This window comes from Fulvia fulva, chromosome 2 (genome assembly GCF_020509005.1).
Source record: "Fulvia fulva chromosome 2, complete sequence".
NCBI lineage: Eukaryota > Fungi > Ascomycota > Dothideomycetes > Mycosphaerellales > Mycosphaerellaceae > Fulvia > Fulvia fulva.
In genome coordinates, this window is record NC_063013.1 from 285,077 (window position 1) to 306,153 (window position 21,077).

General features: G+C 53.3%; 12 protein-coding genes across 12 annotated transcripts; 5 read left to right on the top strand and 7 right to left on the bottom strand.

Moving 5' to 3' along the window:
- Positions 1 to 491: 491 nt before the first annotated feature.
- CLAFUR5_02416 (uncharacterized protein) lies at positions 492 to 1,076 on the top strand (the record flags this gene model as incomplete). The annotated part of the gene is made up of 1 exon (XM_047901564.1): positions 492 to 1,076. The coding sequence occupies one exon, from the start codon at positions 492 to 494 to the stop codon at positions 1,074 to 1,076; it is 585 nt and encodes a 194-aa protein (XP_047757907.1).
- A 428-nt stretch (positions 1,077 to 1,504) lies between these two features.
- On the bottom strand, positions 1,505 to 1,932 carry CLAFUR5_02417 (uncharacterized protein; the record flags this gene model as incomplete). Its single annotated transcript, XM_047901565.1, has 2 exons — positions 1,505 to 1,741; positions 1,819 to 1,932. The coding sequence occupies 2 exons, from the start codon at positions 1,930 to 1,932 to the stop codon at positions 1,505 to 1,507; spliced, it is 351 nt and encodes a 116-aa protein (XP_047757906.1).
- Positions 1,933 to 2,775: 843 nt separating this feature from the next.
- Positions 2,776 to 3,429, bottom strand: CLAFUR5_02418 (uncharacterized protein; the record flags this gene model as incomplete). The annotated part of the gene is made up of 1 exon (XM_047901566.1): positions 2,776 to 3,429. The coding sequence occupies one exon, from the start codon at positions 3,427 to 3,429 to the stop codon at positions 2,776 to 2,778; it is 654 nt and encodes a 217-aa protein (XP_047757901.1).
- Positions 3,430 to 3,685: 256 nt separating this feature from the next.
- On the bottom strand, positions 3,686 to 4,920 carry CLAFUR5_02419 (uncharacterized protein; the record flags this gene model as incomplete). Its single annotated transcript, XM_047901567.1, has 2 exons — positions 3,686 to 3,696; positions 3,870 to 4,920. 2 exons carry the CDS (start codon positions 4,918 to 4,920, stop codon positions 3,686 to 3,688), a joined length of 1,062 nt encoding a protein of 353 aa, XP_047757900.1.
- Positions 4,921 to 5,646: 726 nt separating this feature from the next.
- Positions 5,647 to 6,956, bottom strand: CLAFUR5_02420 (uncharacterized protein; the record flags this gene model as incomplete). Its single annotated transcript, XM_047901568.1, has 2 exons — positions 5,647 to 5,959; positions 5,989 to 6,956. 2 exons carry the CDS (start codon positions 6,954 to 6,956, stop codon positions 5,647 to 5,649), a joined length of 1,281 nt encoding a protein of 426 aa, XP_047758699.1.
- A 639-nt stretch (positions 6,957 to 7,595) lies between these two features.
- CLAFUR5_02421 (Putative quercetin 2,3-dioxygenase) lies at positions 7,596 to 8,769 on the top strand (the record flags this gene model as incomplete). The annotated part of the gene is made up of 2 exons (XM_047901569.1): positions 7,596 to 8,150; positions 8,332 to 8,769. 2 exons carry the CDS (start codon positions 7,596 to 7,598, stop codon positions 8,767 to 8,769), a joined length of 993 nt encoding a protein of 330 aa, XP_047758700.1.
- A 665-nt stretch (positions 8,770 to 9,434) lies between these two features.
- Positions 9,435 to 11,498, top strand: CLAFUR5_02422 (Cutinase transcription factor 1 beta; the record flags this gene model as incomplete). The annotated part of the gene is made up of 4 exons (XM_047901570.1): positions 9,435 to 9,854; positions 9,894 to 11,039; positions 11,093 to 11,318; positions 11,353 to 11,498. The coding sequence occupies 4 exons, from the start codon at positions 9,435 to 9,437 to the stop codon at positions 11,496 to 11,498; spliced, it is 1,938 nt and encodes a 645-aa protein (XP_047758697.1).
- Positions 11,499 to 11,889: 391 nt separating this feature from the next.
- On the top strand, positions 11,890 to 12,833 carry CLAFUR5_02423 (uncharacterized protein; the record flags this gene model as incomplete). Its single annotated transcript, XM_047901571.1, has 2 exons — positions 11,890 to 12,186; positions 12,243 to 12,833. The coding sequence occupies 2 exons, from the start codon at positions 11,890 to 11,892 to the stop codon at positions 12,831 to 12,833; spliced, it is 888 nt and encodes a 295-aa protein (XP_047758698.1).
- Positions 12,834 to 13,141: 308 nt separating this feature from the next.
- Positions 13,142 to 14,878, bottom strand: CLAFUR5_02424 (uncharacterized protein; the record flags this gene model as incomplete). Its single annotated transcript, XM_047901572.1, has 3 exons — positions 13,142 to 13,995; positions 14,054 to 14,347; positions 14,404 to 14,878. The coding sequence occupies 3 exons, from the start codon at positions 14,876 to 14,878 to the stop codon at positions 13,142 to 13,144; spliced, it is 1,623 nt and encodes a 540-aa protein (XP_047758695.1).
- A 617-nt stretch (positions 14,879 to 15,495) lies between these two features.
- Positions 15,496 to 16,254, bottom strand: CLAFUR5_02425 (uncharacterized protein; the record flags this gene model as incomplete). The annotated part of the gene is made up of 1 exon (XM_047901573.1): positions 15,496 to 16,254. One exon carries the CDS (start codon positions 16,252 to 16,254, stop codon positions 15,496 to 15,498), a length of 759 nt encoding a protein of 252 aa, XP_047758696.1.
- A 2,152-nt stretch (positions 16,255 to 18,406) lies between these two features.
- Positions 18,407 to 19,376, top strand: CLAFUR5_02426 (uncharacterized protein; the record flags this gene model as incomplete). Its single annotated transcript, XM_047901574.1, has 3 exons — positions 18,407 to 18,442; positions 18,497 to 18,563; positions 18,631 to 19,376. The coding sequence occupies 3 exons, from the start codon at positions 18,407 to 18,409 to the stop codon at positions 19,374 to 19,376; spliced, it is 849 nt and encodes a 282-aa protein (XP_047758693.1).
- A 315-nt stretch (positions 19,377 to 19,691) lies between these two features.
- On the bottom strand, positions 19,692 to 20,978 carry CLAFUR5_02427 (uncharacterized protein; the record flags this gene model as incomplete). Its single annotated transcript, XM_047901575.1, has 1 exon — positions 19,692 to 20,978. One exon carries the CDS (start codon positions 20,976 to 20,978, stop codon positions 19,692 to 19,694), a length of 1,287 nt encoding a protein of 428 aa, XP_047758694.1.
- Positions 20,979 to 21,077: the final 99 nt, after the last annotated feature.

Consider the following 21,077-nt stretch of genomic DNA (forward strand, 5'->3'; position numbering starts at 1 on the left):
CTGACTTTGTCTTAGATTCCCAGACACGGCACGAATTGGTGGCGTCCGAGCGACACACAATGCTACAATGGGGCATGAAACGTCTGCGTTGTTCATCCTGCTTTAACTTCCTCTGCTCTTTGTTCTCCTCTGCCGTCAATCGACTTCCGAAACACTGCTCATATAGTCTCATTCGACCACCTCGTGGAGCAGAAGATATACAGAAAACGATAAAACATACCTTGAGAGACTACTTGACAGAACACGGCACTACCTCACACCTTACGACATAATATACACAGCCACAATGCACACTTCAACTCTCATCCAACTTCTAGGCATGACCTCCCTCATCACCGCCATCCCCATAACCTGCCAACAACGCAAAGCCCTCGACTCAGCCCTCCTCAACACCCTCGGCATAGCCACCATCATCAAATCAATCCCCTGCACGACTCCTCCCAGCACCAAACCCATCACCACCTCCAACATCAAAACCAACGGAACCGACAATGGTTAATACCATAACACCCCAATCCCTCATCACCCTCGCCCCAAGCACATCCTCCTGCGCCAGCGCGTCCTACCCCGACGAATGCCGCACAGCATCCATCGCAGCCCCCGCCATCGCGGCCTCGTTCAAGCAGTTCAAGTTGAACACCTTCGGCGCCCAGGCCGCTGCCGTGGCCATTCAGCTTTTCGAAAGTGGCAATTTTCAATACAGCAAGAACCACTTCCCAGCCCCTGGCCGACCAGGCCAAGGGACACGTAACATGCAGTCTCCTGCTTTCAACGAGAAGTACGCAGAGTACCTCGCTACTGTGCCAGGGAGTGGGATCACGGAGGAGCAAGTTGAGGCTGCGAAAGCTAAGGGGCCGGCGGATGTGTTGGAGCTTGTTAATGGGGATCGATGGGGGTTTGGGAGTGCGGCGTGGTTTATTGGGACGCAGTGTAGTGAGGATGTTAGGAAGGGGTTGGATTTGGGGACGCAGGTGGGGTTTGAGAGGGGTTTGACGGAGTGTGCGGGGACTGAGGTTACGGCGGATAGGATTAGTGGGTGGAGGTTGGTTGTTAAGGGGGGGGGGGGGAAGTGGTAGAAAGGTGTGGAGCGCGAGGTAGGGTTTGATGGGTTTAATGCCATGCGATTTCTGCAAAGTTTGTGCGAGTAGCAGGGTATCGTTTGATTTTGGGAAGCATGAGCTGTGACGCATGGCGGAGGATCGCGCTAGTCGTACATACCATCATCCTGAGGCTCCCGGCCGTACCTATCGAATGGGTACTCCTCCATGACCTCAGCTCCCTTGTCTTCCTCGTCTTTCTTGTCTCCACCTTATTCCACCACCGCTTCGTCTCCACCCTCACCTCCATCGACATCCTCTCCCGTACCCTTCTTCAAAGACGCACCCGATCTCAGAGCCAGCAAGCCCTCTGCTGCACCAAGCTCCTTGTTAGATCGTCCGCCACGCTCCCCCGACCTCAAATCGAGCAGCGCTTCTGCGGCAGCAAAGTCCCTCCCGTCGTGGTGTTATGCGGTACTTGGGGACGGGCTTGATGCTTGGGCGCTAGCTGGAGCCTCGCCGCTCTGCTGTGCGATGGCGGCCAGGGTAGCAGGCGACAGGCGGAAAGTGACGATGAGTGCACGCGCCGCCTCGAGTGATCGAGTGTCGGTCGCGAGGCGAGTACCGGTAGACAGCGAGGGGTGAGATGCTTGGGAAGCCGGCATGGTGTTTGCGCGAGTGCGAGAGGTGTTGGAGGGACGCGCCTGGGCGACGTCATGTAGCCTCCTGTCTCGATGTTAGTGCTGCGACACTTTGTGCGACAAATCTAGCATGGGCGTACCACTGATGCACTTCCTGGAAACCACGTGCCATGGCCGCGATGGTGCGAGTTTTGGTAGGGTGCGCGCCGGATGGCCTCGGCCTTTCTGTAGGTTTCGGTGGTGTCTGAAGACATCTTGGTGTGATGTCTGGTGTTGAGACTTGATGGACGCAGAATTGAAGTTGGGGCGCGAGAAAAGAGTTGTGTTCATGGTGGCGGGCGTGCAGTGCGGACGGGAGGGAGCTTGGCATGCTCAGGGTCCAGCTGGGTGTCAGTGAATGTTGCGCTGTCACATGCGTAGAAGCAGTACAACGAGTATTTAGAAACAACATATGTGTATATACGTGCTTGAGAGGTTTGTGTGTAAGAGTACCATGATAGCTTGATATGGAGGCACACACGCTGTAATATATAGCGCATGCCCTCTACAGCACAAAGCTGTACCCAAGCAAACATACCCTGCGATGTTTGATCACTTGTCTTTATGATCGAGTCTAAGAAATGGCCAGATGATTCCACCCCAAGTAGCGCAGGATCAAAGATGGCGACGTCCGTGTTGAGGCTAGCATAATTGAGCACCTTCTTCGGACTGTAGTGAGCGAAAGTCTCCCGGAGCTCAACTACATATACGAAGCAGTCTCTTAGACAGAAATCGTTACAGTCATCGCGAGCGTTCTCTATAAGCCCGATATCGTGCCGTCAGCTGCCCTTCGTAGACAGTACTAGCGCCGACTCGTGGACGACTCCAGAGACGTTCTCCCTACCTTGTTCTACAATGGTCAGAATGTACAGCTTGTAGGGTCGAGCTGCCACTTTTGTTCAACTCCAGCTGATAACGCCCATTGTCGTTGGGATACGGCTGGAGAATGTCGCCTTCCAAGAAGAAGCCTGTTGTCACTCTAATCGGTCTGCTCGCCTTACTCTCGAAGCGGCATGAAAGTCTAGATAACCTAGCGCTGAGTTTTCACATCTTTTGCCTCACGGCTGCGGTGCCACTTCCAGCTCTGTGTCTTGTTGCGGCAGCTGTTCAGGCCACAGACTACCACCAGCCATCCCCTCAACGAACGCCCCTTGTGCGTAGACACCCTCGCTGGCGGCATCCACAGCAGCAAAGTATCCACTCCCTTCTTCCAGACCAGCACTTTCACCTTGCTCAATCACTTCCTGCAACAACCCAGTCATAACACCAGTATCATCCGGACTCGAAGGACTGATCTCTGGCATCCTAGCATAGTCCAGAAGATGCCAGAGAGTACTCGCATCTCTGATCGTGGCCTTCGAAGCGAGGCTCACCGGGTTGATCAGTGCTTTGGCGACGTCGACGTTCGGCCTGAAGGACTGCACTGATAGGATCATGTTGTTAAAGACTGGCTGGTGCTGCTGATGATTCCCCAGGAATTCCACGGCTTGCTCCACTCGCATATGCGCCATCGAGGCGATCGCGGGATCATCGTGGCTTTCGTACAGGCGGTACATCAAACCAATCGTCAAGGCGCAGTAGCCGTAAAGTCCAGCCTTGAGGAGGCCACCCTGCTCCTGCCCCTCTTGCAGCAGACACAGCAATTCTGCTGCATGCTTCTGGCACCTGGTCAAAGCTTCTTCGACAAAGCTTGGAGGTATGGATCCGAGCATGGCTGCAAGACACGATACAGAATGAGGGGATGTTTGAGTAGACAGTGGACGTGGTGGAAGAGGGCATGCGAGTAAAGAAAATGGCCAGCTCGCTGTTTGTCGATAGCGCCGTCGAAGGTGAACTGATGTTGTAATATTTCGGTGATTGAGCCGAGCGCACATGGAGACAAAGTCTCGAAGTGGAGGAGACTTCTGTTGATTATCAAGTACTCGCTTCGCGGATCCCATACGGGGAACGGGCTCAGGGGCGTCTGTTTCATGGCGAATCTACCACAGTTGTTAGTGTCTTGAGCGTGTCGAAAAATGACCATAAGGCGATGAAGTCATGTTGGAGACGATGTGTACCTTATAAAACGCCGAAGTGCTGCTGCCATGAGGATCATCATAGCGGTTGTGAGGTCAGGCCAACCGTCCCCATGAAGCTTGCAAAAGCGGCTTACCGAAGTAGTCGAGGTCTTGATGGCATGGCGCAGTAGGGTCGTCAATCACGGCTCCAAGCGTCGGCTCCGTTTCGCTCGCCGGACCATTGCAGAAGAGATCTTCCTGGCAAGGGAGTTGTACTGGACAATCCGGATTCGAGATGGATGGTGGTCGACTTGGGCCAATCGAAATGAGTGTGTCGAGAAGATACACGGACCAGTATGTGCGCCGGCGTTCTTCTTGTTCGATGCCCGGGAGATCCTCGTCCGGCTCTTCGTTGAGTCTCAAGCCCTGTGCAAAGCGGATGGTCAAGGAGAATTTCACCCACGCAAACTTGGTATGCCCAGTAGTAAAGTCAACGACAGCGAGTAGCGCAGCAGTCGCCGGGACCATGGGGTATTCGAGGTGCCCACCATAGGAGAAAGAGTCTTCAAAGATCTGCTGCCATGAGGCGTTGGCATATGCCGTGAGAGCTTCTTGCTGCCGACCTCGATACATCTCGTGGTTCGAAAAACGCACGGCCATGGCAGCGAAAGCAAGTACCAAATACTCAGGCAATCGACCTTCATCATATTTTTGTCGAAAGGTGGCCTCGTGGAAGTACGTATACGGCTGGTTGTGGAAGTATTCCAAGTAGACGTCGATAAGGTGGTGAAACACATCCTGACTGGGTGCGGATGCATAGTCACCGTCGTAGGAGGATGAGTCTGGACCAACTTCTTGGGGCAAAGGTCGTTTCCGGGCACTTGTTCTGGCATGGCTCGGCTCGTTGCCTGTGACAGCCGGTCGTTTGTTATAAGAGATGATTTCCCTAGCACTCAAAAGACTGAGCTTCGCTTCAAGTAAAGCAACACGCGCGGCCAGTCCAACAGCATCGCGACCACTTGAACCAGATCGGGAGATCGAGGGCCTGGCAGTTGACTCTGCGGACGGACTATCCCATTCGCAGTTCTGCTTCAGCCGTGCACAGAATGCGCAGACAGGCTTTTTTCCGGAACATCGGGCTTTCTTCCTCCTGCAGTTCAGACAAGCCTGACGGGCACGCTTTGGCTCACGTCGATCGTGACTCATGTTGGGCCGGCCGCCAGGAGACGTTTTGGCGAGTTCCGGTAGGTGACATAGCTTGGTTCTTGTTGACTTGTAGAGCGAATCGTCTAATGTTGGTCGCTGTCTGTGACAAGGCGAGCTCAGTACATTGCATGTGGTTGATACCAAGGCACCATCGAGCCAAGAAAAGACGGCATGATCCTTGTTCGGGCGAGCCGGCGTGTGGAGGGGTTCCTGATATGGTTGTTCTTGTTCCGACCTGTGCCTTTGGCCCGATCGCTTCGTTCCCTGCTAGGAGTTAAGACCATGAACGTTGTGCGTATTGCGCCAAGAAGATTCGCGCTCGACCGGCGACCGGCTATCATATCTCTCGAGCTGGCCGAACGTGACTCGTGAGGCCCATAGAAGTGCTTGTCGCACGTAAGATCTCTTGTCCACCACGGTCCGAGTGGAGGCAGTACATGGTGAGCAGTTGTTCGCTTCCAACACTCGTTAGGACACCATCTGGTGGCAGTCTGCTGTAACAGGCATTCATGACTTCCAACGCAACCACAATGGCTCAATAGCGGATGCCAGCCAATAGACCTTGAGTAGACCTTATCAGCACCGCAATTGGTTAGCTACTGATAATGTTCCCAGGCAGGGGCTCGCAGCTTCTTCGAATAACGAATGCCAAGCTTGAGTGAGGATCATTATTCCGGCGGCCATAAGATCTCGATCAAATGAAATCCTCCCCAAGCACGCTAGAGCTCAGATGAATCCAAGTTCCTGATCTCTGCAGGCCTCAATGTTATCAACCCAACGTACCAGTCGTGGAAGGATCCAGCGCGAGCGTACGCCGGCCGCGAAGTCTCCCAGTCTTGGAACGTACGAAAGATGGCAAGTTCCGTTGAAGAAAAAGAACTGAACGCACTCAGAACGTCCTGCGCACGACTGCAGACATTGGTCCACCGATGATGCTGGATGGCTATGCGCGGGGTTCACGCTGCTGTAGTTGTCCCAGTCATCGACCCGGCCGAATCTGATAGCCAGTCGGGGCTTGATGAAGAATTGGAACATGTCGCTCCCAGGACGCTAGGCCGCTCGAGATACCATTCTTGCTCGAACTTCCACAGCTCAGCTATGTTAGCTGGGGATACGCCGTGGTAGGCGACCGCGGGAGAGCACCATCGTCGCTTGCCAGATGTTCGTTCATTGTAGTCCAATGAGCCGAGACTTGCAGTATCTCTCTTTGGCGATGCAAAAGTGGGTTTCACTCCAATCCCAGCAAGGACCATTCTCAGCACGGCACCGCCCGAAGATTTTGCCTTCGTCAGCGTCTCGAAAGTGGAATGTTCAGCGTCAATCTCCTTCGCCAGGAGTTCCATCGAGGCATGTGAGAGAGTGACGCCAGAGCCAGACTGAGAGGATTGATCTTCCGAAGCTCGGATGTAATGGAGATCCTTGGGGTCGAGCTCTTGCAACCAAGCGAGGAGATTGCTCCAGTGTACAAATGTATCGGTCTCGAGGAACACGTACCACTTCTGGTTAGGATACCGCTCGAAGGTTTGCCTGATGATAGGCAAGATCATCCACTTATCCAAGTCCTTGGTGGTCATGGCTGAGTTCCATATCTCTTCATCCTCGAGAACGTCTGGTCCACCCTTTCGCAATCGCCGCCACAAGTCGAAATCTGGATGCGTCGATCGAAGCGCTGGGCTCACGGAAGACAGAGCATCTCGTATGGTGTGATTCTTGTACTTCGCGGCCCAGTCCGAGAAGATCAAGTAGTTTGGATAGCAGGGAATAGTAGTCGAGAAGTGGATTGGCAGTCGCTCTTCCAGCTCTGCAGCGCTGGTTTCGATAACGACGACGGTCTCGTGGGCGCCAGGCAATCGTTGACAAGATCGTCGAGTATCGTTTGAGGCCTCAGAGCTTCCCGAAGAAGCCTTCTTGGTCCACGCATGGTTGAACTGTTGTGCTCCAATAAAATGCCAGAGCAACGCCACCAGGCTGCATATCACCAACAGATCCAAGCAAGCACCTCGCTTGGGCAACGGAAAGAATAAAGGCCACCGCATGATGGAGACGTTGAGATGGTGATGATCAGGCCATTGTTCGACGATTGTAAGATGGCTGACTGGACTTCTCAGCCTGGAAGACCGAGGCCATGATGATAGATTTCGAGATACTGTTGCAAAGCGGCACGAAGGCCGATCATCCAGACCTTAATCGCCATGCTCGTTCGCACGTTTTCCAGGCGTCTTCAGCATGTAGTATTGCTGCTCCAGATCGCGGACTAGAGGTATATGAGAGAACTTCGAAGCAACTTCGGGTACTTCGTATTCAGTCCTGGTGGCAACAAGGAAAGTCTCTATGTTAACGATGCAAAAAGTGGAGACCGTCAGTACTTCGACTGCACGCCTGTTTAGCATGATCGCGAGCGTCAACAGCGGGGTCGCTCTAGTCAGTTGAAAGCAATCTTTGCCCGAGAGGTGAAGTTGAAGTTGACATGTGATACCACAGCAGGAAGGTGCCCAGACCATTGTTTACCTCAGCATTTTTCTTCGGCTGTTGCCGAAGCTCACGTGACGGCCAGCGATGACAATTGCTTACAGCGTTGCTTGCACTAGCATGACATCCATTGCAAAACGCTCTATCATAGCATCCACATTTCTATGAGTATATAAAGCCACCATACGGTCAGGTATGTGATTTTCATGTCTTCAGAAAACGAATCTTCGGCGGAAACACAACCACAGTCGTCCTTTCCCCTTAAAACAGTCGCGACTCTCGTAGCCCTCTTAGCAGTCATTCTGGCGTTGTATACCCCTCTCCGCTCAGCTCTACCAAAGCTATCAAAGACGACACTACCAGTCTCAGCTCACACGATGGCGACAATGACAGCGACAGCGACGAACGGTACCTCCAACCTGAAGATCACGAAACGACCATGGAATGGTAGAGGTCATGCAGACCACGGCTGGCTCTACACGTTCCATACCTTCTCCTTCGCCTCCTACTACGACCCCAAGTACGAATCGTTCGGTCCTCTACGAGTCATCAACGAAGATCGTGTTGAAAGAGGTACTGGGTTCGGGCGTCACGGTCATGCTGAGTTCGGTATTTGGTCGTACATCGTGCAAGGCGAGCTAGAGCACAAAGATAGCATGGGCAACTTGGAGAAGTTGAGAAGAGGCGAGGTTCAATTCACCAATGCTGGGACGGGCATTTCCCATTCTGAGTACTGCCGGAACCAAGAGGAGGATGTACACGTGAGTCAACATCTTGGTGTAATGGAGCTAGCGATGTCCTAGAGGCTAGGGTGGCCGCGTCAGGCTAGTAGTCAGCAACTTGGCAGAGTGTTGCTGGACTTGCTCGGACACCCTCTTCTAGCTCAGTCATGACGGCGGCGACACTGTCTTCTTTGCGCGTATGCTGACTCTTCGATGGTAGTTCCTCCAGATATGGGCAAAGCCCAATATTCGAGGCCTCAAGCCATCGTACTGCACGCGGAAATATACCGATGAAATGAAGACCGACAAGCTCGTGAGAATCATGGAGTCAAAAGAGCGACACAGCGGAAAAGATGGACCAACAGAGCCCATTGAGATCTACTCCGATCTGAGTATGGACGCTTCGATTTTAGCACCCGGCAAGAAGGTCGAGCATGAGCTGGTCAAAGATGGGGAGAGGAACGTTTTCCTACATGTCGTAATGGGCGATCGCAAGCAGCCAACGAGCGGCGGTGCGAAGATCAAGATCGGGGATGTTGAGCTTGGAGAAGGCGACGGTGCGTTCATCAAGGGCGCTTCCGGACCTGGCAAGATTGAGGTTGAGAGTGTGGGAGACAAGCCGGCGGAGTTCCTGCTGTTCGACATGGGAGAGAAGTAGTCCTTGGATTTGAGATCGACAGTCACCCAGAATACAGCATCTTCTTCACACGTCTTTCTCTCGACCGACGCCCGCTGATAATCTTATGCCAGATTGTTCCCGCACATATGTGCCTGGACCCTGAGGATGGCAAGGACTCAGCTCCGAAGCCCAAGATTGCCGCGGCTATTCAGATCAACTCCTCTTCTGCTGGATCACGCCAGTCGTCAGTGTACCAAATGCCGTAATCAACAATACGAACACCAATACTGGCTGCGCAAGACATCAATGCCCAGAGCATACGGCTGTTCATGTGGTAGTACCAGGATCTGTACGACTACATGTCATGCATTGATTGTGAGCGCTTCGACCAATGTGCATGAGCTTTAGCGCTTCAGCCGCCTAGCAACGCTCATCCAACTATACCCATGGCAGACATTGCAGATATCAAGAGGCTCGCATCGGAGAGTCCGGCTCTACCGCCAGCCAGCAAACGACAGGCCGTCGTCAGGCGTTCACGGAAGGTGTGTGAGCATTGCCATGCCAGAAAGATTGAATGCAACATTCTCGAAGTCGGCACACCATGTTCCAACTGTGCCTGCTACAAGACTGCATGCACGTTGCGCAAACGCAAGAATCAGCGGAGGGACCCGACTCCACCTGCTGAGGGACAGGATGAGACGGATATGAGCGGGAGCCTGCACGTCAGGCGAGCCAGTGTACTCTCGCTGGAAACGACGACTCCAAGCACAGATGGCGGCATCGGGCTATCCAGGCCTGGGCAACTCAACAGCGATGTGCTTCAGGTTCATACGCCAGTCGTGAGCGACTATGTATCACCCGTAGGGCCGATCGATTCCGGACAGTCATGGTCATCGATCTCCCAATGGAGCAACAACGCAGCGGCTTCCAACGTGGTGAATCTTTCGGACATGACTGTGGATACGACGTACGACTTCAGCCACTTGAATGACCTGGACGATATCTTCGCCTTCACGAACGACTTCACGTACGACGCGGTCTGCCGTCAGCTTGGTCCTCCGTTCTACACTGCCGATCCAGTACAAGGTCAACCACATGGGCCACCAGCTCATACGTCACTCATGGTCTCTGCTGCGTCAGAGCTATCACCGGCAGATGAATAGTACTTACGGTCGCAAGGCTGTTTCGATCTACCACCAGTACCCACTCTGCGAACGATGATGGTGCAATACTTTCGCCTGGTGCATCCAAACTTGCCCATCATGTTCGAAGACGCCTTTTGGAGATGCTTTGACAGCGAGAACGGCCATGTAAACCAAATCTCGCTGCTAGTGCTACGGGGTATGCTGTTTACGGTCAGCTGCTATCTTGATGCCGAGAGTTTGACCACTCTTGGCTTCAGCAGCCCCCGCGATGCGAGAAGTACCCACTATCGTCAAGCAAAGCTGCTCTTCGACTTCGACATCGAGTCCGACCCAGTGGCCAATGCACAGGCATGTCTGCTCTTAACATACCAGTCACCGAGCCACAACAAGCTTCGCATAAACCTCTCCTGGCTGAACCATGCGCTGAGATATGCGAGAATTGCTCGTGCAGACTCATATTATCGCTTCAAGGACGAAAATCCGCTACAAGCCAAGCTTTTGAAGCGCATATGGTGGTCCATCATCTTCCGCGACCGTATTCTGTCACTCGGCATGCGACGGAGCCTTCAGGTACACCTGGACTCGAAGTCGATTTGGTTTGACGACGATCATGCGTTGCAGATCAACGATTTCGAATCGGAACTGGGGCGATCTGTCGTGCATAGCATCGAAACCCAAGTCAGGACCATTGGGCTACAGACGGCGCTTTGTAAGCTCACCATACGCCTGGCTACACCGTTACGACTGCTGTACCAGGACGAACTCCTCGATGATCGGCTGGAGACAGTATTTGCGTCTCTTCCGGAGTCAGTCGAGGCTGTCCAAGAATCTCTCGAATCACTCCGGCGGTGGTATGAGGAGACCTCGGAGAAGTACCCTTTCCCAGTCAGCCTGGATGATGTTCACGAGTCTTTGTGCCTCTACGTGAACATGCTATTCATACTCTGCGCCTCGGCGACTTTTGCATTGAACATGCACCTCACCATGATTCACGAGAACTTGTCAGCCAGCCGAAAGATGATCGACGTTGGCGCGGCGAGGCAGGGCTTACAGGATGCGAACGATGACCTTACCAGGAGGCTTCAAGAATTGATACAAGTCAAGGTCATGAAAGATCTCCCCATCACTGCAACACCGCTTATTGGACCTCCACTCGTCCTCCAGGTCAGTAAGATCCGCTGTCATGCCGCAACACCTCTTTGCTAACGGACACACAGGCCATCAACCTCGCAGCATCCCGCGTCTCCCGCACCGAGGCGACCGAAGCACGCCGCCTTGACATCTTCACTCGTACCCTCCGCTCCCAGCAACGCAAGTTCGACGGCTCCGACTTCTACATCGACGTTCTCATCAACATTGTCGCCTACGCCCAAGACGATGATAATCTCACCTCAGGTATGAACCTCTGGCGAGAGAACAGTAGCGGCAACCAGACAACACACCGTCCAGGCAGGCAGCAAGGGAGGCAATAGCAGAGTGAAGAAGCTGGATTGGGTCAAGATGATGGAGAAGAGACCGAGACAGTTCTTAAGGTTGATGTTTCATATGGACTATGCACTCTGCACGTGGGGAGTGCCGCAAGAGGAACACTTTCCGCCGGGCTTGAGGAGGGAAGGAGGCTGAAGGAATCACATACAGAGCGAGTGGCCAACGTTGTTGGCGGTCTCAACTGAGCACCACAATCAAACGTGGCAGTGGTTATGAAGGATGCCGTCCTGCCTTGCGTCTACCGAGATGGAAACCTGGTGAGCTGAGTGGGCTATGCCCAAGGCTCATATACCAATTGCTTCCGCTTGGGCTTTGCTTGTGTTGTCGGTCCTCTCAGCAGCGACACCTCGAAAGCACGACTCTCTCTCTTGCGCCTAGTTCGAGACGACCCGGCTACACGGCTCCCACTGCTTGGTTGCGTCTACCTCGTTTCGGTACGAACCTCCACGAGTCACAAGCCGAGGCAACACATTAGCGCTCCTTCGGGACCGCACTTGCATGATCTTCCGTCAAGCTCTCCGGCTACATGTATCTTGGACTTCATTCAAGGTCGACTTACAACACAGTACGACTGACACTCAAAATGCATTGCAAAGCCATCGCCGCAGCGCTGGCCGCTAGCCTGGCAATGGCCATCGCTCAGACGACGACATGTCAATCATACGTAATTATCAGTATAAGAGGCACATACGAGCTTCAAGGACGCAGCATCGCATTCGCTAGTATGATCAACGATACTTTCGCCGCCGTGCCTGGTGGTATTGAGTACGATGCAGTATACCCAGCGGCTGCAAATCAAACAGCGTACCTAGGTGCCGACGATGTAAGTCTTCCATGGCTTCGATGCTTTAGCACGATGCTAATCTACTCTGCCTCCAGGTCACCCGCTACATCACCACCGGCCTTGAATCCTGCCCAGACCAGAGCTACGCCATCCTAGGCTACTCCCAAGGCGCCTCAGCCACAATGCTCACCCTAGCGAACATCACCGACCCATCAACCGCTATCTACAACTCCATCAAAGCAGTCCTGGTCGTCGGCAACCCTTACCACGTGCCCAATGCCAGCATCAACATCGACGAGTTCGGTGGCGACTCGACCCGGAAGTATCCTGGAGCCAGCTATCGTGCCGACAATGCGAGTGCCGATGGTATTGCGGAGATTTGCTATCAGAATGGCAAGCTGCTGGATATCTGCCATACTGAGGATATTGTCTGTGCACCGGCGTATCCTGATGCGAGTTTTGTGCCGGGACATTTGCGTTATGGGGATGCGGATGTACAGGAGTTGGGGAGGAAATTCTTGGTTGAGAAGCTGTCGGGCGGAGAGAATGTGACAACAACGGGTTCAGCAAATGGTACGAGCTCGAGCGGTTCGGCGCCAGCAACTTACACTGGTGCGGCTTCCAGTGTCCAAGTCGGTGCAGTCGGTGCAGTGCTGTGCTCAGGATTGTTGGCTTGGATGCTATAGACAGTGATGCGGACTATCGAGAGAGCTGTGTGAACGCTGTTGACGCACGCTCAACGGAGCAATGAAGATGTATTGGAATACCGATGATCATGATGAAGGCTCTCACGACATCCCTACAGAATCGATCAAACATGCCACAATTGCCATTTCCATTCGCCTACCAACCGCAGTCGCCAGGTGTGAACTCCGCGAGCATTCTGGGCCTCGGAATTACTGCTCCGGATGCCATACTCTCCACGCGCGTGAAACTTCTGGTCACAGTCTTGCAGCATGATTCGCCCCAGCGACTCCGGATCAGCTGCTGCTGTCTAGGCCTTCCATGCTGCGCGCAGGCCGGCCATCACCTCATGGTCCAGCGTAGCAAAACCTGTTGACAGCTGCGGGTCCTGCGCGTTGACTTTGCTCGCAACCCAGTCCCAGTGTGATGTGTCTAGCTTAGCATTCGGATGGGCAGCGTCGTACTGCTCGGCAAACTCCAGATACTGCGTAAGCTTGCCGCGTCCCTTTCCGGTGGGCCTACTAGCGGCTGATACTGGTTCGTAGATTACTTCCAGCTTGACGTGGCCGAACACTTCTTTTATTTTTCGCTGGCTAGAGTAGTCGCTTCTGAAGCGCCACTGGTCTGCTGTCAGATCTGCGCGAGGACCTTCGGCTTCGACAAATTTCTTGTCGAACTTGTTATTGTTCGCGGCATACTTGTGTGGATATGCCAGCTGGCCGCCTTTTGTGTATTGGTACTTCAGGCGGTCGTTCAAGGTTTTGAGGTTCTTGTCGCTTGTCTCTTCGCCAGCTGCCTCCAGCTGCATGCGAGCGATCTCCAGGCTGGCCACTTTGTTTCGTATCATGCGCTTCGCGACCTCTGGAAACTGGAAGCAGTGCGGATGGAACCATGCGAGCTCTGCCACTGTGATCACGGTACCCAGCGGCATCTGAGTGTCGAGTGGAATGCGATCGCGATTGAGCTCGCCGCAGCCGTCAGCGGACGTCTCAGCTCGGCCATTGCTACCTTGCAATAGCTTCTCAGCCTCGATGCCAGGTGGTGCTGTACTACTGCTCGGCTGAAGAACAAGAGCCTGAACGGCGTGAAGAGGAGGCGCTGTCGTGGTTCTGGCCACCACGTTCGATGCCTTGGCACGCTTTGGCGTCGGGGCTTCTTCGCTGCCTATCACGAGGGGACGTCAGCACTGGGTCAGAGATAGCCAGAAGCGGCCAGAACTTACCTCGCGCCGTGCGCTTCCTTCCGGGCCTGGCTCTTGAATCATGATCGGGTTCATTGTCCTCTTCGTTGTCGTTGGACGGTACAGGTGGTACTGTTTCCTGCTTGCTGATCGGCTTCGGGAGTATATCGACTGCTTGACCAAGAGAAGTACCCCCATCCCCAGTGTCTTGAGCTGCGTCAGAGGTCCTGATGCCCGGTGTATGGGAGCTAGTGGTGTGCCCAATGGCCAAACTACGCGAGTCCAGACTGCTTGCGGAACGTGGCAACGAAGTTCTGCCAGGCAAGATATCCGCGACTGTAGAATGTTAGCAGAGGCCTCCAGAGCATCGGGGGTCGACTGCTCTCACTTACCATGCGCGTCATGCTGCGTAATCGAAGGCACGCTCTGATCCAGCACCGACGGAAAGTTGGTAGGTCTGTTGCGTGCTGACGGATGTCGAGTGCGGCGACGTGAGTCTTGGTGACTTCGAACACTCGCTCGGACTAGCAATACTGTTAGCATCAACCTGCGCTCTACTTTCGATGGCTCGAGCAACCCACCGTGAGGCGGCAACACACGCGCCGCGGTATGCTGTCCCTTCACGCTCCCCAAAGGAAGCGCAACTTCGGTGTCAGTCCGCTGCGCTTGGCCCTCGACGTCGCCGTTGCCATAAGCGTCTCGAGTGTAGCCAAGGGTCTCTGCGATCGTAGGACCATAGTAGTCGTGGTGGAACTGAGACGAGAGGACTGGGTATGCTGGCTCATATGTTGTGATCGCGGTCTCTGGATCGCCATAAAGGGAGCTTGGCGAATCCTCCAGTCTCGCGAACGGGTTGATGGTTGACATGTCTTCCGACGAAGGTGGTTGTTGTCGTGACATGAGAGATTGGTTGAGATATCTTGAACTAGGAGGATGGTCGAGCAGAATTCGAGATATGCCTGCCAAAGTTCAGCGCGCTGAATTGATCACACGCGGCTCCTGCCGAGCCAGCGCCGTTTCACATGCTCGTTCATTCACTTCATGCCTCCACGCAGAGTCCACTGAACAGCATCTCCAACAGCTGCTAGGACCTGTATACATGCTATATCGCGTATGTATACGAGTACGAAGAGTGCATAGACAAACAGTTTAGCGAGACGAGTGTCGTCATATGAAAGTCTTCTTGTACATGTCATCTTGCGACCAAAAAGAGCTACAGTCTAGAAGAGAGATACGAGCATAAGAAAAAGCAGAAATATCTGCTGATAGCATGTTTGTGCATCCAATGTGGCGTCGTCCAGTAGACAATGGCATGGCCAGGAAGACAAAGGGCACAAAGTCGCACCATAGTAGGGCTTGGTTCGTTATAGCTGCTGGTATCATGTACGGGATAGACTTTCGATACTAATTGACATGCTAATCCCTCACCACAAAGTCGTCTGGGCATGCCCTCTTCTGCCTCGTAGTAGTCCATTGACCATATCTCAGTAGCCAAAGAAATAGTCCCAGCGGCTGTTGGCTTCAATGTCTCCATTTGTAGGAAGCCTCGCTGGCCAAACTGGAGGCTGGAAGCCGTGACGCTGTACCAAAGATGACCAGTCTCGTGTAGTGTATCCATCGCTTGCGTGCTGCTTCGCGTACTCCAAGATTTGGGTAACTACTCCCCGATCCATGTCCTGTGGCCACCTCTGGAACTCCGGCACTGCCCCGTAAATGGAGCGAACATCGTAGTGCTGGAAACCTTCTCCGTCATACAACTTCCAGTGATCGGCGGTCAGGTCATTCTCTGCTCTAGCATCGAGGGCCCGCTGCAGATTCCATCGGCCGTTTGTGTCAGGCCCAAACTGGTACAGTCCAGCCTTGGTGTTCTGCTCCTTGATCCTGCTCTCAGCCTGTCTTATCGATTTCTTGTCGTTCTCGAGGCCGATTGCGCGTAGCTCTAGTTTAGCCAACATATTGACAAAGACTCTGTTCCGCATGAAGCGACAAGCTACGTGTGGAATTTGCAGGGCACTTGGGAAGAAGGTGCAGATCTCCGCCAAGGTGATGTTAACGCCGCGAGGGAGAACGCAGTTAGCGGGAACACGCTCAGTGACCGCTGCCCAAGATCTCATATCAGAGTTCATGCGGTTCAGTGCGTAGTTCTGAAGACCAGGCGGACTCGCTGGAGCAGCTGTTGTCCGTGCTCTTGGAACAGCCGGGAAGGCGACTGGAGCGGCTGAATGTGCTGTCGGAGCTGACATTCCAGCGCTGCGAGCAGTCGCTGCAGAAAGCAAAGAGCTACCAGTCCGTACAGGCTCACCTGGAGCAGGGCTCTCAATTCGAGAGCCGTCTTTGTTCGTAATGTCTGGATGCGAAGGCTGTATTTCCTGCTTTTCGGCCTCGTGTATCTCGTGCTCGGCATCGTCGTTTCCATCGGAGTCGACATGAAATGTAGCATGTCCTTTGATAGCGGTGTGCTACTGCAGGGGCTGATCCTCCAACGGGAGAGTATCGTGACGAGTCGTGGTAGGGAGAGTCGGAACAAGGCTCTGCTCCTCAATCGAGACCACGTATTGAGGGCCTAGGTGATTTGACAGTCAGTGTCTAGTCTTCGTGACTTACGAACTAGCACATGTAGATAAGGCTTACCTTGGATCAAGTTGAATGTTGCCCACAAAGCAGGATCTGTGGCATCTCGAGCAGGAAGGTGCGCAATGTATTGCAGGGCAGTCTGGCGTTCGTCTTGATGCTGCACCTCATCTCCGGGCTTGCGTGAAGTTCGATTCGGCTGCTTTCATGCCATTGAGCTGGCAGTGACTGTTTCTTCTCTGGTCTTTCCGTCCTCGTGGCAGCTGGGCTGCTGTGCTGAATGCGCTGTGGACGATGCTTGCCAGATGATGCAAGAATGTAGTGAGGTCGCGAGCTGATGGAAGTATGCGAGTTGTCAGTTGTGGTGACCGTGCAAGTTTGTGGCGATGCAAAAAGTTCCAGATGGGAAGCCTGACATCCAAGTGTTTCCAACCTTGTGAATTTGTCTCGATACGGTTAGGCGTGCCGCGAAGTGAGTGACAGAATTCTCAATCAAGTGTGGAGGTGAATGACTTTGAGCAGCACTCACTCAGCCTCTACCCCAACCCAGTATGCCGCATTGTCAGGCAACCTGAATTCGATCTCATGTGGCTCTTCCTGAGCAGAGGTCCAATTTGCAATCTCTTGCCTGCGCGGAATGTTGGCCGGTCTCCACACGCTGCCAGCCTAACATTGCCTGGATAGCAGCAATGGACCTCACCATGGCTTGAGTTAGCTGAAGTCGCCGCTTTCACAGCGCCATGCTTTTCCAGGAAGCCTCAGTACCGTCCCAGCAGTACAGAGTCCCCGTCAAACAGAAGATGGGGTCTTGAGACGCTTCAACTGCACGCCTGCCGGCTGGAGATCTTCGGTTCATTCCGCTATGATGTGTTTTGATCGTCTTGTAGGTAGCATGTGTGTATAATGGAGGTATTTGATATTGTGTGAACATGTTAGAACAGCTGCGACCAGTAACACAAGATCTGGTCGCACAATTTGGAGCGATGTTCAATTTGAGTAAAAGTGCCATCGCGACAGTACTGCCTACACAATTGATCGAGACTGATTGTATGACAAGATGGTGCGAGACATGCTCCCGGTCAACAGCCGAGGACCACGCTTCGTCCTTGTCAACTGGAACGGGGTATTGTGCTTCTTTGTCTGAGAACTGCTTTCGGCCACAATAGAGGCTCCATCCGGCCATCTTATGAAATGATCATCACTGGAGATCTATGTACATTGCTCTTGATCGTCTTACCCTTTGCCAGATCTTGGGTGTAGGCTAGAGTCTACTGGTATCACTGTGCAGACCCAACGCTCGTACCGCATTGCTACATGCATGGCATACTTTATAACACTACATCCACAGTTAGTACGATTATGAGTGCTCGAAAGTGGGTCACCTTGTTGCGCATCTTCGGGGTACCATGAAATCGTAGTCCGGTAGCGTTATTTGCAGGAGTTTTTTATACATCTGCGACATCCGTTGGCATGCTGCATAGAGTGTCATCGAACAGTGGCAAACGATGATGACAGGCTATGCTTGCTACAGAAGTTTGTGCTTAAGAATGCTGCCTTATATACTCAGACATAGCCTTGAAACAAGTGTTCACATCGATCTGCTGACTGCCAAGCTTTGGTGGGTCTGTACCACCCGCCCAAAATTACGTCTCCCTCTTCCCTTCAAGTCACTCGATCTCTTAGCTGCCGCACAGAATGGATCACAGTATATATAACGATCTCGAGCAGCAAGAACTGGATCGCCGCCTTGACGATTTCATTAACGACACCTCGGGAAGATACCTTACCAAGAGCAAGTATAACACGCGCCAAAGTACCAGCAACATGTCCACCCTTCCACGTAACGGAGTGAATGGAGACGTATGTAACTCATTAATCGCGCTATCACAGAGGGTATTGACAAGTCGGTCACAGATTCAAACGCCGATACCCACAGACGGTGTACTCACGCTTACAGAGACACCCGGTGCACTACTTACTGGTATGAGGACTGAGAATACACTCTGAGTTCCACTGCTGACAATCTTCCAGAGTCTCAAATCGCACAGAAGCGAGCACAACTGGCAGAGCGCACTCCCTCACCAGACTTACCGACTCCCTCCCTAGCACTCGCCGCTTTTATCGCCGCGAAAAGACTCGAAGCATCTCAAGCGCCTCCAGCACCGCATCCTCCGCAATCTCCGCGACCTCCACAAACATCGCAAGCCCTTCGCGGTCCTCAGACGAATTAAACTCGGCCATACCACTCTCGATCACTATACGTAACGTTGATGGCCCTCCCACTGGCACATACCTCGACGGCTGGCCCCCTGTCAACATCCAGCCACCTCTCGACATCGACATCGGCTTTGTAGAGATCTGCGTCTTCTTTACGGCCTGGCTCCAGATTCAGGAACTTCTCATCCGCCTTATGCGTAACGCTGTCACGCAGAAGATGTTGGCCAAGCTAGTCTTGAGCGCCGTGGGCAATCTGGACAAGAAGAACCTCAAGAAGTGCTACGACAAGATCACTCGAAGGATATCTCTTTGCGGCAAAGCGCACTTCAATGTCGACAGTTGGGATATCTCGACTGCAAGAGCCGCCGGGAGAACAGAGGACATGACAGCCAACTTATGGACCAACCCTTCTGACATGGAGTGGGCGCATGCGAAATTCTCTGAGGTCTATAGCCCAGTGTCCGAGGAAAGCTGGCCTACTGGTATCAACCGTGGTGGCTTGCTTACGCAGTGCATTGAATGGGCACGAGATCATCAAGACGAGTTTCCGACCCTCGACACATCCAACTTCGGCTAGATCATCAAGAGGGCCGGCCTTAGAGCACCTGTTGTCGATGGCAACTGGGACGTGGTCGCCGAAGCACGCATCAAGATTGAGGATCCTGAGGAGTGACATATGAGAATATAGTCATGGGCGAATCAGATGGCGTGGTCGATGTAAACATACTTGCGCAGGGATCGCTGTGTGCGAGTCATGTACATAAGTCTCTCAATAAGCAAATGCGTCGCTCTGCATGTCTATATTCATGCTTCCTGCGCCGTGATCCAGTCCTAATGCCACGTTCCGTCGCGTCTACTACTCAGCTCCCTCAGGGCCAGCTCATGCTACTTTCTACTCTCCCATCTCCTCCGACAGCTTCTCTGGGTCTGCTTCTGCCTCCGCTTCTGCCTCCCCTTGTAGCCCCTCCTCGGCCTGGTCCTCTTCCAGATCCTCCTCCTGATCTTCTTCCCCGCTCTCGTCCTCGTTCGTGTCGTTCTTGGCGACTGGAACCTTACGCTTAGCATAAGCATTGCCTTTGTTGATGCCCAGATGGAGCGATGGCGGGCGACCAGTATCAGCCTTCACACCATTCTGCCTGCGCTGGTTCTGGACCTCAATCCACTCAGTCTGACGATCGAGTCCTTCCCGTTCGCATTTGGCGATGAGGGCGTTTCTGAAGCGAAGAGTGGCGAAGTTGCCTTGACGTCCACTGCCATTGATCTTCTCGTACAGCTCGTTGATTCGAGCTTGAAGGTCAGCGGTACTGATGTGCGGAACGAGCAACATGACCATCTCGCCTTGGATATCATCAGGGTGGAGGCGTCCATCGGAGAAGTTGTCGACATTGACGCTTCGCTGGTCGTACAGCCATTTGTTCTGCCAAGCGGAAGCTGAGCTCCCTCTGGACTTTGGAGTCTGGCGCTCGGCAATGTCTGCTTGCTTTGCCTTTGAGATCACTGGTTGCTGACCCGTTGTAGCATCGTCAGATCCTGTACGATTGGTTGTGCGAATCTCGTCTCGTCGTGTGTACTGTGGATTTGGTACAGCAACAACTTCCGGAAGGACGAAGGCAGAGAAGACTTCCGAATACTGCTCGCCAACATTGACTGGCGGAGCAATCCTGCGAGAGATCCACACGGTGTGTGTGACGACCTTCTGAAGTGTCGAAGCGAAGACTTGAGCATTCATGCTACCCTCGCCGAGGACTGTGAGGACGCCGAGCTGGTAGTTGAACTTGCCGTAGTATCGTTCGCAGTGGTACTTGGAAAGGCAACGAAGCAGTCTTGGAATCCCGTCGCTGTTGAGATACTGAGCTTGGAAAGGTGGGTTGCCCTGGCCTGCGATCTCGTCCAGCTTCTTGACAGCTCTGGTGCTCTTGTCACTGAGGTCGTTGAGAACGGACTCTTGACGGAAGTCTGGCATCGCGCTGATATCTTGAAGATAGATGCAAGAAGCATCAAAAGCTGCGGAACCTGAGGAAACTCCTGCGCTGATGATCAGCCCAGAGGCGAAGGCCTCCTGAAGTGCAGTAAGTGCTGAGACAGAGCCGACAATGGTCTGTGACCCTGATCCGTCGCCGAACAGGCCTTCGACCTCCAGTGTGAACTCTGCTTCGAAGCTTTGGCCGTGTTGTGCCATGTTGATTGACTGCGTCAGTATTACTGGTAGGTTATGGTGTAATAGAATTGTTGAGTGGAGTTGAAACAGCAAAAGGTGGGTTTCTCTCTAGTGGTGAGT